This window comes from Sebastes umbrosus, chromosome 7, assembly GCF_015220745.1.
Source record: "Sebastes umbrosus isolate fSebUmb1 chromosome 7, fSebUmb1.pri, whole genome shotgun sequence".
Taxonomy (NCBI): Eukaryota; Metazoa; Chordata; class Actinopteri; order Perciformes; family Sebastidae; genus Sebastes; species Sebastes umbrosus.
In genome coordinates, this window is record NC_051275.1 from 28953427 (window position 1) to 28968233 (window position 14807).

The 14807-nt window shown below is 42.6% G+C and overlaps 1 protein-coding gene across 2 annotated transcripts in view; it reads right to left on the bottom strand.

Annotated features, from left to right (window-relative positions):
- The window catches only part of dpf1 (D4, zinc and double PHD fingers family 1), a 56286-nt gene that overhangs the window by 12241 nt on the left and 29238 nt on the right, over positions 1–14807 (bottom strand). For both annotated transcript variants that reach the window (XM_037776138.1, XM_037776137.1), the window contains exon 9: positions 958–1077. In XM_037776138.1, coding sequence (XP_037632066.1) covers positions 958–1077 — 120 coding nt within the window. The remainder of the gene's footprint in view (positions 1–957; positions 1078–14807) is intronic.

Consider the following 14807-nt stretch of genomic DNA (forward strand, 5'->3'; position numbering starts at 1 on the left):
TATTAATAGGTGTTGATGATTTCAAAATAGGGTTTTAAAGTGGATTTAAAGCACCAACAGATGTGTGTTTGAGAAAAGAGAAGATTTTTGTACATTTTACATTATAGCCACTGTTTTCCAAAGCATGTCATATTGTTTACGAAGTTTTTTTTTTACGCGTTTTCTACCTTTCAGGCAGCCAAGGGTTTCTGTTCCTGAAGGAAAATCAACTTGCAGAGAATAACTTCACAGTGGAGTTCATGTTTGCTTTTTTTTTAAGTTGTTACTGAAAGGTAACGCAGTGCAGACTTTTCAAATTAACCTGCACTTACAACCACTGCAACATAAGTTACACAAATAAGGCATGAATGTCATTTTTATGTAGAGTTGCCTTTAAGGACAATAAGTCCCCAAAGTAACACCAAAGTTACCAATCATTCAAATTTAACAGATATCTAGGTTAGTGTTAATTTAATTGCTAAAAGTCACAGATGGTGTGAGGTGATGCTACTTTAACGTTTGTGAGTTAGCATTTGTACCATTAGCATTAACTACCAGTTAAGTTAAATTTAATCTTTGCATTTTTATGTGGACAACCGTTGCTGCTTTCACCGTATTTTGTCCTTCAGGGCCGCCATAGTTAAAAACAAAAGGCTATCAGTTTCAAGTCTCTGCAAATTGGTTTTCAAATTGTAGTAAACAATGTAAACCACTGGCTGCTTGGAAGGTGAGAAAATGCCTCAAAAATCTAAAACATTACAGCAAATGTCTATTAGTAAGTATACTGTACATGATTTGTAGTAGATGGGCTAAAACAAAACAAAAAAACACTGGTATGGTCCATCCATTTTAAGCGTAACAGGAATCGAAACTTGCATTTATTTATATACGAAATCTATTCTCAACAAATGAAACACTTTGTGCATCAACAGAGGACCGCCTTCCTCCTGCCAATCATCCCCTTCAGCGGTGCCCTACCTGAGCGTCCACAGTCCGCACAGGAGATAAGGTCTTCAGGACAGCCCGTCTTCTTTGAGCCTCCGAGGCAGAAGTCGCAGTAGCCGTTGGCGATCACTGAGCCGTCTGGCGCTTTCTTGGCTGGAAGGAGAAGAAGAAAAGAGAGGCAGGTAAGGAAAAGTGGGACTTCAGTTTACTCCGACCTGGGCTCTTAGAAAAGGAGGATGAAGAGCAAAGTGTAAACTCATAAGTCAGTGTCTCTAGACAGGGGAGAGGGGGAAGACTGTAAAAGTAATGGCATGTTTCCACCAAGCAGTTCAGTCCAGCTCAGTTTATTTCACATTAGAACGGTTATTTTTATATTTCCATTAGAAAAAAGTTGCGGATGGTACCAATAGAACTCTATTCTACCACCGTGGCCGAGGTTCCAAGCGAGCTGAGCCGTTACTAGAACGTGGAGTCAAAACACTGCAGACGACTGATTGGTCAGGGAGAATCGTCACTAGCGCGACCCAGGCGATCTGGCACATACCCGCCATTTTTATATAACCAATCTACCGTCAATAGTGACTGCAAAACTACACTGCACACTACGTCGTACAATTAACAAAGTGCAGACGTTACTATTCGCAGTGGAAACACGACTAGAGAAAATTACCTCGTACCAAAAGTGAGTCGAGTTGAGCAGAGCCGTACCGTGCAGGGCAAACACGGCTTAAAGGACCAGTGTAACAATTAGGGGGATCTATTGGCAGAAATTAAATATAATATTAATACGTATGTTTTCTTTAGTGTATAATCACCTGAAAAAAATAAGAATCGTGTTTTTGTTACCTTAAAATGAGCCGTTTATATCTACATATGGAGCAGGATCTCTTCACGGAGTCTGCCATGTTGCTACAGTAGCCCAGAACAGACAAACTAACAACTATTAACTATCCCTGCTTGGGCCAGAGTCGAAAATGTTACTCACTCCCGTCGCCGCCACCGCTGCTCTCTCTCTCTCTTGCTTCTTCACTCACTTCCTACTTACACACACACTCTACACACTGGCTCTGCTCCAAATGGCTCAAGAGAGGGCCATTTGCGTTTTTGCGTCGGCCACCGTAGCTCTCCAACACACTTGGCAACACAGGATAGGCTTCAGTTAGTTGCAACCTCATTACCTCACCGCTAGATACTGCCAGATCACACCGCCTAAACACAGGACCTTCACCAAGGTGTGCTGAGAAAAACGAAACATCGTCGACAGAGTATTGTACTGACAGTGAGTGATTAGAGGTAAAATGTTGAGATGTAAAACAAAGAAGACGAAAGGAGATCTGTAACTAAAGTCCCTGTTGCCAGACTGCGCACCGTCCCAGCTGGGCACATCGCGCCGTCTATCTCTCTCTCCTTTTCCATCTGTTTGCTTTGGTAAAAACAAGCAACGGTGCAGCCCGGCGCTGGAGCCTGGGATTCACCAAACCCCGGCTCACCCAAGAAATGGTAGCAGGTTGGGAGACGGGGAGGGGGAGGCATAGAGAGGGACGTCTGCTGGAAGCCCCTGGGGTCTGGTAAATATTTTCAGGAGTGGAGGAGGAGGAGGAAGAGAAGATGTGTGTGTGTGTGTGTGTGTGTGTGTGTGTGCATAGGGAATTTGCCGGGACAGACCTGCTATCACGCTGAGCGCGGAGAGGCAAGTGCTCCACGTGAAGCCGTTTCATAATGATTATTAACAAGAGAGAAATTCCCCCTGCCTGCCTGAGTGCTGTGTGCATATATGTGTGTGTATGCATTCCACATCTACCCTCCCAATCCCTCTGTCGGTCTCCCTGCCTGCCAGTCTTACTGCTGTTGATTGCATAATCACTTTAATGGAAGCAATCACATAACCACTGCAGACTATTTTGTATGTGCGCCTTCTTCTCGAAGATGTAACGCACTGGACGTGTCCTTCGCAGTGACGCACCAGGCAGGGCAGAGCGACAGTGAATACAATAGAGTGGATTACACAGGTACATGCTCACACATATAGGCAAGCACAGAAAGCCATTCACCCCTGCAAGAAAGACAATAGATAAGCACACACAGGCAGACAGTGCTGTAGGTGTGCATATGAGAGACAGAGAGAGAGGTCATTTAATCCATCCATTTCAGGGTGGAGTCTTGTTTGGCCGGAAGGGGAGAAGGGAGTGAGTGAGTAGAGGGTGGATTTGATGGAAAAAAGAAAAAGAGGGTGAGAAGAGAAGGAGGAGTGAGAGAGATTGGGTTTCTACTCCACATAGGTCTGGCTTTAATCCTCCGAGAAATAAAATAATAATAAAAACTCTCTGATCAGGATGAGAGACAGACCGACAGACAGACCGACAGACAGACAGACAGACAGACACAGACGGAGAACAGGGGAGGGGAGGGAAATGATGGGAGGGAGTGAATTCAACAGGAGTGAGGCTGTCATCTGTATTGCGAGAATGTAACTGCAAAGGACTTTACTGCTGGGCTTGGCACTTTCATATGTGCTGCAATGATGAATAACAAGGTGGAGAGAGACTACTGTATCAGCATCGATAGATATTATAATCAAATGTACTCGTTACTGTGTAAGATAAGATAAGATAAGATGTACTTTATTGTCCCAGAGGGAAATTTGTCTCAGACTCCAAGCCACTGCAACACACCGACATATCAAAGTCACAGTGTACATATACGCATAAAACATGATCATACATACAGCCATGCATGAACGTGCTTAAATACACATGTTGAGTGTGACACTGTAGTTCTTAAAAATAATAAAAGGTAATAAAAGACAGTAGTTTTAAATACTAAAACCAGTCGTTCTTAAAAATAATGAACGGTAATAAAAGACAGTGGTTTCGTGTGCAGATAATAAATAATCAATTTACAATATATCAGTTCTCAATAAAATAATATCGTATAATACTAGACCTACTTTTTGCTGTTTAATATTTTGATGGACAAGGGAATAGACCACGAGCCCGGGTCACCGATGATTTCCGCTGCTACAGTAAGATAAAAAAAGGCGGATATACTGAACTGGGTTGTCTTGACCAAACACCGTCTAGTACCTGAAACTCACAGTGTGTTATTTCAACACAGATGGCTCCATGCTCATAACCCCTCAGTAATCTCCTTTTCCAGTGATAATATGAGATCTTGTTGGCGTCAGCTTTTTCAAAATTATGAGTTTCATTATAGCGGAAAAAAAAAAACACCTGCACATCATCAGGCCTGTGTGCTGGCGAGGGTTCGGCAGATATGTCCTGGCCTATTTTTTCCCCCTTTATTAAAAATCATCAGAGAGTCAGTGTGGTCTTTCATATCATATCGCTGAAATGATATGATGATATTGGATTCTGTATCAGAACGTCAGAGGGAGATTGTTATTAATATACTAGTTGCAGTAGTAGTAAGTAAGTAAGTAAGTATACTATACAATACAAAATACTACGACTTTATAATCTTGCAAATTTGTGATTTTTTTTCTCGTAAATTTGTGTTTTTTTTCTCATAAATTTGCCACTTTAATCTCAGAGAATATCCAAGTTTTTTTCTTGTAAATTTGACACTTTAATCTCAGAGAATATCCAAGTTTTTTTCTTGTAAATTTGACACTTTAATCTCAGAATATATCCCATTCTTTCCCATAAATTTGCCACTTCAATCTCAGAATATATCCCATTTTTTTCTACTAAATTTGCCACTTTAATCTCAGAATATCCAATCTTTTTATCGTAAATTTGCCACTTTAATCTCAGAATATCCAAGTTATTTCTCTGAATATTACCCCCCTGCTCCAGCTCCGTAATTTTTTTTTTTAGCTAAAATGGCCCTAATACGCCATCGTACTAAAGGGTAAGACCTTGAACCTTATGTGCAAACTGTATGAAGACGTCCTGCTCTATATGAATGAGGAACAGAATACAGTAAAGACTTGAATGCTGCTGGATGAGCATACAGTATATAAGTGTGTTTACTCTTTTACAGTAAGAACAACACAGCCAGATGTTTACTGAGTCTAGCAGAAGGACGTATACTGTAAAGCTGCAGAGACATATGCGCCGTGCAGCCCTGGAGCCAATGCAAACACATTTTTCGTCTCCTTGTTCTGGTCAAATAAATTGCTTTTACCTTCGCTGCTTTTATTTGGGCTCAGTGCTGCTGATTGGGCCTCACAGTCCCTGGTGGGATAAACTAGACAGGCACACATGTGGATAACCACACACACACATACACACACACACACATTCAGGCTACATTTTATCTGTGTCTGTATGCATCTCTGTTTGCCTTTGTAGTCGTGCCTGTGTGCACGTGTGTGTATGTGTGTGTGTGCGTGCTCGGAGGCCCCAGAGAGTGAATCAGCAGGTCCTGACGCATGTGAGTGAGTCGGGGCTGCCCGCTGGCCTGCCTGCATGGAGGAAAAAACTCCATCAATGATTAAACGCCTGCGGCCATGTTTCAGAAGCCGCCTGCAACCACAGACACGCCATCGCTGGCAAAAGGAGGGAGGGAGGGAGGACAGTGATAGAGAGGGAGAGAATAAAGAGGAGCGAGCTAATGAGCAAAAATAAAACAGATATAAGCCAGGTTGAGAAAAAATGAGCGCTTGAAGAAAGAAAGATGGCACAAGTGAGGTGGCTCTCTTTTCTTTCTTTTCTCCCTCGTTAGTTTTACCTTTTCCTTTCTGTCTCTAAATCTTTACCATCTTCCTCCTCTCCTCTCCTCTCCTCTCCTTTTCTTTTCTTACCTCCGTATCTCCCTCCTTTACCTGACCCTCCCTCTCCTCTCCCTCCTTCCCTCCCCTCCGCTCCTCTTCCAATTACCAGGAGGAGTATGAGCAGAACCGCACACTTCACAGCTTTCAAGTGTTGGAGAGAGATCCTCCTGGGAATTATCCAGCAAGAGATGAATCCTCAAATGCTCCCCCCAACACCTACCCGTCCCCATCCTTCCTCCCTCTCTGCTTATAATTTCTCTCTCTCCCTCTGTCTCATTTTCTCTCCCTTCCTCCTCCATGCTGCTCCTTCGTTACCTTGCGTTGTTATTTCGCTCTCTGAACCGTCTCTTGCCCTGCTCTCTGTTTTCAATTGAAGTCTCTCACTTTTAGCAAAATAATTGTATATTCTTACATTTCTCACTTTATTTTATCTTGTTTATTATGTTATTTATGTATTCAGAGATTTGTTGAGGCAATTCTTTTTAACATTTAAAGATTTTTTGCATTTTCTACACGTCACTCCTTCAGATTATACTGTATGTCCTCATAGATACATAATGAACTCTTTGTAATTATTGCACAGACACAGAGCTCCTCTGGAGCTAACAACTAACATTAACGGGAGGTGCCACTGATACATTATGGTGTGTTCAGGCTCTATTCAGTAAAAATGAATATTGAGTGAAGGTATATTCAAACGATATCATGATGTGTTCAAATGTAACTTAAATAAATCCAGTTGTTTGAAGGAGATGTTTTCACAGCAATATCAAATGGAAAATAGAGAGGGAATTATGACCTGTTTAACTTGTGTATGTTGAAGTATTTGGGATTTATTGTTTCACTTTTGTTTTTTACCGTGGTATTGAAGTGGGATCGAGAGTAATGGAATTTCCCTGGTATTGGTATCGACTGCTACATTTCGGGTATCGTGACATCCCTACTAAGAAGAACATTTCTTACCGTTCATATTCAAGACAAGGAGCTACAGTTTGAGAAAGTTCAGAACCAAAAGCATTATGTAGTCGTGACCCGATGTCGGTGTCCTCATCCTGGTATTGTCCCGCAGTTTCTTCTGTCTACCTTCCAAACTCTCTACCTCCTCATCCTCCTCTTCCTCTCTCCCCTCCGTCTCAGACTTTGACCTGGAATCAATACCACCGTCCGACTTTGGCTGGTCGATAATCTCGTCCTCTGGCCGGCCGCAGTGGAAGCCTCATCAACTTAGTGCTTCCATCCGAAAGGAATTACCTCTGCCACCACACACAGGCAAACAAATCGGCCTACCTGTTGACTTTTCTCACTTTCTCTTCCACCTCACTTTTTTGTATTTTGTCATCTTTTCCCCCCGCTCTGTTTTCTGTCTCCCTGCCTGCTCCGTTTGCATGGCTTCTGCTTGAAAGTGATGATTGAGGTGATTTAAAGCTCTTCTTCTATTTCTTCCATTGTATTCTGTTGTGTAGGTACACATCAAGATAAACTCAGCCATTAACAAAGAAACACTAGTTGCCGTGGCTACCGTCATCACAAAAAAAACTACAAAACTTGATTTATCAAGGCTGAAGTTTAGATCGGGATTAACAAGCGACGGTTGAGTGTTTTCACTTTCAGAGTGTATCTGTTCGTCACAATTACCGAAGGCAACAAACGCTACGGCACTGCAGCTGTAGACGGGAGGAAGGGGTGAGGATGAGGAGGAGGTGCAAAGGTGGAGGAAGAGGAGAATGAGGAGGCGGTGGCAGGGAAGGATTTCAAGAACGAATGAGGCAAATGGGGAAAGAGGAGGAGGAGGAGGAGGAGGAAGATGAGGAAGCACAAAGGGGAGAGAAGGAAGGGAGGCAAAAAAAAGTGGCTCCCGTTGTATCGGAGCAGCGGTGTGTGAAAACACACACTCTGCACTCCTGTCGCCTCGCTGCTTAATGAGGAGAGCCTCTCAGGAGCAGCGCACGCACACACAAACACATGGAGAGCACACACACACACACACACACACACACACATACAGTAGAGTGCACACACACACACATACATACATACACTCAAAGATTTACAACCAAGCCTTTGCATAATAACTTTTGCCGTCCAGTTTCAGTCCCATCCCCCACTTGCTCTCTTTAACGTGATGAATGAGAGTCCCTGTAACCCTCGTCCAGCCACACACACACACACACACACACACACACACACACATGCACACACACATAATTACAGTCACAAAATTGCACATATTTAAAAAGAAACACATAAAAAGCACATACATGTAGATTCACACAGACACAAAAGCCCAAAATGCTCGAGGAGACATCTTCAGGTTTTTTTTGTTTTTTTTTATGCAGACAAGGAGGCAGAGATGCAGTCAGATGGAAACCGTCAGTCACAGATGAAAAGTCACTGGCTTCCTTTCTCTCTCCATCTTCCTCCTCTCACTCTCACTCTTTCTCCCATCCTCTTCCTCTTTGCACTTTCATGCGTTCTCATTATTGCTGCTGCTCTCTCTGCCTCTGATTCGATCTCTTCTCTGCGCTTCATTGTGCTTCATCTTTTCGCTTCCCTTTCCCTTATTTGGTCTCTATCTATTTTTTTTTTCTTCTTCCCTCTGCTTTACTCTCAAAAAGGAAATTGGAACTCTTTCCTGCAATCCATCTGTTGTCACACTAATGCCTGCACCAGTGCTATGCTCTGTTTTCCACTCATTTCTGCTCCTTTTCCATCCCTGCACCCTCCAAATCTACCCCACCCCTCACCCTTACACACACACACACACACACAAGTACTACTTTCACTCATGTCCAGTCAGCAGGTTGCGTAACTCCCAGTGCATTGTGGGTCTGGATGCATGCATTTGTGTGTGTGTATGCAATGTGAGCTTGTGTGCAGAGATGACATTGCAAAGTAAAGAGGACAGAGGCGGTTTTGGTGCATAATAAAACTTGATCTATGGCTGCTTTGTAATCACACTGACCTGCAGAAACAGAGACACACACACACATACACACACACACAAACACAATACGTCAGGCTCTGCAGTCTGCAGATATGTGCACATTTAGCGAATAGACACACGTGCTAATATATCACACACACAGACACTCCACTATAAATCATGCATTTAAAGAAATCACGCATAGATGCAAATACACACCGCCTATGTATATGCATGCGCTGTACTTTGTGCACAGACACTTAAAAAGAGCCACTTAGCACTCGCGGGCTCGTGTCCCCGTCGATGAAGAGTTAAAATGCAAATAATTAATCCTATTCTGTTCCAGGGAGAGAACCGGCTGGGAATGAGACTGTGAAATCCTGTTTGAATTGTGCCCAACCTCACATGATCCCCTATACTGTGCATCAGCCCCGTACTGTCATGTGTCAAAAATGACCAGCTGGCCTAAAACAAAGCACGAGCGTACAAAGGAGAGTTTTACATAAAGATGCATCCCATCATTTGTGTCATTTTGGCACTGAAAATGTGGAGTTTCTGTACTGTAGGTTTTTCTTTGTGTGTTCAGTCGTGGCGGCTATCACTGCCTGTGCTAACAACTAATTAGCATTTTAGTCCAAACAAACCAGAATTGTAAAAGGCATCGTTTTGTGCATCAGAGGATGGCACTGCAATCTGACAGGATATGGAAAAGTTTTCATTATCGCTGTCAAAGTTAACGTGATAATAAGGCGTTAACGCAAATTAGTTATAATGCCACTAATTTCTTTAACGCATTAACACAGTCGATCTTTCAGAGGTTGTGGCGGGCTCAGTTTTAAAGCAAGAGTGAAGATAGTGGTATCATATGAAAACCTAAGGAATCCATTGGTTCCAAACCATGGTATGGCCATTTTCAAAGGGGTCCCTTGACCTCTGACCTTAAGATATGTGAATGTAAATGGGTTCTATTGGTACCCACGAGTCTCCCCTTTACAGACATGCCCACTTTATGATAATCACATGCAGTTTGGAGACAAGTCATAGTCAAGTCAGCACACTGACACACTGACAGCTGTTGTTACCTGTTGGGCTGCAGTTTGCCATGTTATGATTTGAGCATATTTTTTATGCTAAATGCAGTACCTGTGAGGGTTTCTGGACAATATTTGTCAATGTTTTGTGTTGTTAATTTGATTTCCAATAATAAATATATACATACATTTGCATAAAGCAAGCATATTTGCCCACTCCTATGTTGATAAGAGTATTAAATAAAGACAAATCTCCCTTTTAAGGTAAATTTGAACAGATAAAAAATGTGTGATTAACTTGCGATTAATTTGCGATTAACCACGATTAAATATTTTAATCGATTGACAGCCCTAGTTTTCAAGTGTTATATCAATATTGCATTATGTCAATCCACATGTATACATTATATATTATAGTAGGAATAATTTATGAATACGCCAGCTATGAAACTGTTGCATTGTTGAGTTCTTCTCTCCTCCTCGCTGTGTTTTACAGTGACAGACAGTCAAACAGACACCAAGCAGACAGACAGACAGAGATGGATTGTGTGGGTGAGGGTGGATTTTGGGTTGGGGGGGGGGCGTGGTATTGATGGTGGTGTGGGAGCTTATCCAAACATGGCCAAGACAACTGAGTAACACAAAACAACCAGCCGGCAAGCCACAGCACCACATGTTAAGACAGAATAGCAAATGAAGCAGACTCCGATATTACCCTGCCTTCACCACTCCAACTGTCTGGGGGAATCTATATGATGAATCATGAAGAGATTTCTTTTTTTTCTTTTTCTCGTATAACTCTCTGCTTCTCGCTCTGCTTCTGTCTTTGTCTGTTTTTTCTCTCTCCTCCTATTCTTTATGTTATTCTTAATGAACTCCTCTGTGCCCTCGCCGCTCCCTCTCTCTCTCCTATACTTCAACTTCCTCCATCCTTCTTCTCTCTTTCTGTCTATTCTCTCCATACCTCTCCTGCCTCTCTTTCCTACCTACTCACTCTCTCTCTCTCTCTCTCTCTCTCTCACTCTCTCTCTCTCTCTCTCTCTTTTCAATGTACATAACAGTGTACTCTTTAGGAGGGAGCCCTGGCGGTATCTATGGCAACCGGATTGCTAGGCAACAGCCGATTCTCCCTTCCTTTCCTGCGCCGTGCAGCAGCGGCAACAATCAACCAATCAAAAGCTGAGCAGGAATGCCGGTGTACGTGAAAAGTTCAGAAGACATCCAGAAAGCACTGCATGCTCTCTTATTTCCACATGTGCCGTCTTAACATGTAGAAATATCACATAAATTAACATAAAATCAATCTGTCCATGCGCTGGAAGACAGGGAATTTAAATTGAAAATGTGTTGTTATACAGAATAGGCCTGAAAAATACAGCTCAATTACAAGGTTTTTCCTCTGAATGTGAAGCCAGTTTTGCCTGTTGTTGCTGTGCACATGCACACACAGACAAATAATAGGCAATTTAGGCACACATATGCTCATTTACATACAATTAAACCTCTGTGCACACACCGCTGGAGCCCATTGGAAAGAAGTTTAAAAGACGACTCATTAAACACGAGTATTTTCGGCAATTTGGCAAAGCTTTGGCATTCTCCATACTTCAAATCTGATCTTCGATATTACATTTGAGAGCAAAGATTAACCTCCTGGGACCTGAGCTTTTGTTTGGTTTGGTTTTTTAAATTCTCCTTCCTATTTTGAGATTAATATGACATGAAAAGTATAAAAACTAAACGTCGTCTTTGAACAGGAAGTAGTTTAAAAAAAAAAAAAAAGGCTGTCTTCATATGTTTACAAGGGGTTTATTTTACGGTATATCACAACAAAGTCCCCAGTGTGTAACTGCTGCAAAACAGCTGTGTTTGTTGTTAATTGTCACTGTTTAAGTGTAGCCTAAAGCTGTTCCAAAATTGTTCCTTTCAACGCTTGAATATGAAAAATGCAAAAAACAAATTGCAAACAACACAACACTTCTAAAAACCTTGTGATTTGTTCATTTTGTTAACTCGGTATGAATTTTCCTTGCTCTATAATCCAAACTAGGAATGTCCTTTTTGTCTGTAGGAACAGTCCGTCACACCTGTGTGTAACGCTAATTAAGTACGATAATTATATAATTGGCAGCGTTGTAGCTTGTTATTATTCCTAAAATGTGTTAAATTTGTATGCCATATCACACTATAAACGCTATTATAGCATAAATAAACAAGTTTCAGCCATAAAATGTTATGAGGTTTTGAACCTTTTTGTCTCGGGATCTGTGGTAGACGGACTTGGTTTAGATGCCCGCTATCTTGTTTTTATACTAATAAGTGTATTGTGCTTTTGCTACAACAAGATGGTGCAAAAAAGTGCCATGACCGAGGACAATAAGTCTAAGTTATGCACAATGAATTACAAACCTTAGTACTACAAGCATGCCCAGACGTGTTGTTTGTTGCAATATGCTCTGAAACACCAGGAGTCGTACAAACAGAATATTCTGTGGATAAGTAAGAAGTCAACGACTGGTACCGGAAAGGAAAGTAGGCTGCCTGGCAACAGTAGTAAACACTAAACACCGACGCATTTGTGTACTGTAATTATTACTGTTGCTTACCTCCAAGTCAAAATGACTTCTGTCTCTCGTTGCCATGAGACTTTTTTTTTTTTTTTTTAGCTTTTACAAAACGACCTCTCATATTCTTTCCCAGCCTGCAGCAGAAAGCCTCTTCTTTCTCCGGTGTTGCCTATTTCTTTCCAAGTATTTAATGACATCTGACTGTCCCTGTGATGTCTGTACAGGTGAACCTGCTCGGCCAGTCTTCCCTCGAAGGCATCCATGTTGAAACGAAAAGCGCAGCGTGCAGTCGGCGTGTAGCTACAAAAATTCAAGGTGCACGGCAACCCACCGCGACAACTTGGAGAGCCTTCGTGTACCACATGAAAGCCGCGATTTTCTGGCGCACGCACCTTGCGCCGGCTTCACTACGGCGACCATAAACCAGGCTTTAGGAGCAGCAAATGTAATGTCCCCATATGAGGATGCACGGTCAAAACTCAATAATTTATCACACAAACAACATTTACAATGCATTACTTCACTTTTTCCCTCAGAAATCACAGTCAGAATTTGGTGGTTTGGAAAGTTTTTGGTGGCAAACGGCATTCGATGCAGAGACTTAACAGCTTACAAGACTCGGTGAACTGACAAAAGATTAGTCCCAGTAGAGAAACACATCTGTATCTGCCCAGTGACACTGCTATAAATGGCAACGTAATGGTTAAAGCAATAAAACACAAGAGCTGGAATCTTACCGCACTTCAAATCAAGAGAAAGACAAATAGATTTAGAGAGAAGGGGAGAAAGAAAGAAAAAAAAAGCCGAGGCAGTGGTGCACATATGGAGTGACAATAGACTCAGAGTGGGGAGTGGCCATTTTAGGTTCTCAGCGTTGTTTTATATTGATGTTGGTTGATCAAAATTCGTCCTTCACTCCTCTGTCTGCAGACAGCGGGAGGAGGAGGACAGGGAGGCCATTTTGAGACACAAGGCAAAAAAACTGGAGAGGGGGAGAAAAAAAAACACAACAACCAACACAATGGTGAGTAGGAACAGAGGGACGCTGACCTTCAAAGGGCTCAATTACACGTCACACACATACACACACACACACTCAAAGTTGGGCATGATTGCCCATACAGTGCATTCACGCGGCTCGGTGGCACAAACACACCAAAAGAAAAATGCATGTGTGTGTTTTTGTGCATTTTTAAACACACTCAGAGCGTCCCTGCTGCTCCACGCTGTAGGACCGTCTGTCCGTCCAGATAAAGTGGCCTCTGAATCTCAGTTCTGATTTGAGAGGGGGGATTTAATGACAACTATCCTCCCCCCTTCCTCATTCTCCCTCTCCCTTCCCCTCGGTCTTTCTCTCGTTCCTCTCGTTCATTCACAGTTGCCGTTTCGTTGCAATCTATTTATCTTGTTGCTCTCTCTTTCTCATTTACTTCTTTCTCTCTCTTTTCTCTTCGTACCCACAAAACCAATTTTCAGGTGGACACTGCAGGGCCGACCTCTAAAGTAAACATCCCCCTTATTCATCCCCTCCTCCTCCTCCTCTTCCTCTCCTTCTTCGTCTCCCCCCCCCACCCCTCCCACCATCACATCAATGCCAAAGGAGCCCCCTCCCCACCACATATCTCCCTTCCTCCCTCCCTCTCCACCTGCAACCTTCTGTTTGGAGGAAAGGAAGTAGAAGAAGAGTAAAAAAAAAAAAAAAAAAAAGTACGAGGCGCAGTCATGAATTTTAATGGCGCTGCTCATTTTAAGTAAATAGTATATCAGCTGGGATCCAGATATATGAGGGTTTAGTAGTTGAATCTGGTGGTGATGATCAGGGGGAGAGTGTGTGGACGCAAAACAAAGAAATAAATTAACCCAAAAGCTGGATGATGGATTGAGCAAAAAACAGCAGAGAAGAGAAGCAGAGAGAGGAACGCAGAGGAGGGTTAAGTGAGGATGCAGAGCTACAGGAGGAGAAGTGGTGAAAGATGGACGAAGGGAAAGAGAGGGAAGGAAAATCTCATCTCCTGGTGGAATAATCTCTCATTTATCACGCTGATGGGGAAACAGGGAGAGAGAGAGAGCTGGATGAGTTTCATATTGTGATAAGTTTCAGCTCACACTTTGTACAGCGTACATGTACATGTACATACAGTACTACTATAGCGTCTAGACGGCAGAATATAGCATGAATTATGCATGCAGGGTAGCTCTCATTCGGGGGGAGCCATGTTAATATTGTTACATATGTGGCAATATACCGACGGGTGGAGGGTGGTGGAGTCTGCTCCATGACACTCAGCAAATTGGGGAAAGCTATAATGGCGCACACACACACACACACACACACATTAATTCATGCACACTCACACGTATGAACACACTAGAGCCTCGCAAATGCATGTGTGACTTGTGGACACACACATACACACCAAGCCAAAAGGCTAAGCTTCCTTTTTCATTTCAGCAGAGAAGATTGCATTTTCGGAGGCCATGTGTGCGTGTGTGTGTGTGTGTTAGTGTGTGTGTGTGTGTGTGATTACTGACTGTTTGGGAGGGAGTGATGGGGGATATTAAACGATTCAAATGCTGTCTCTCTTGCTCTCCTCCACTGGAGAGACCTAAGACTGCAGCATGGCCAC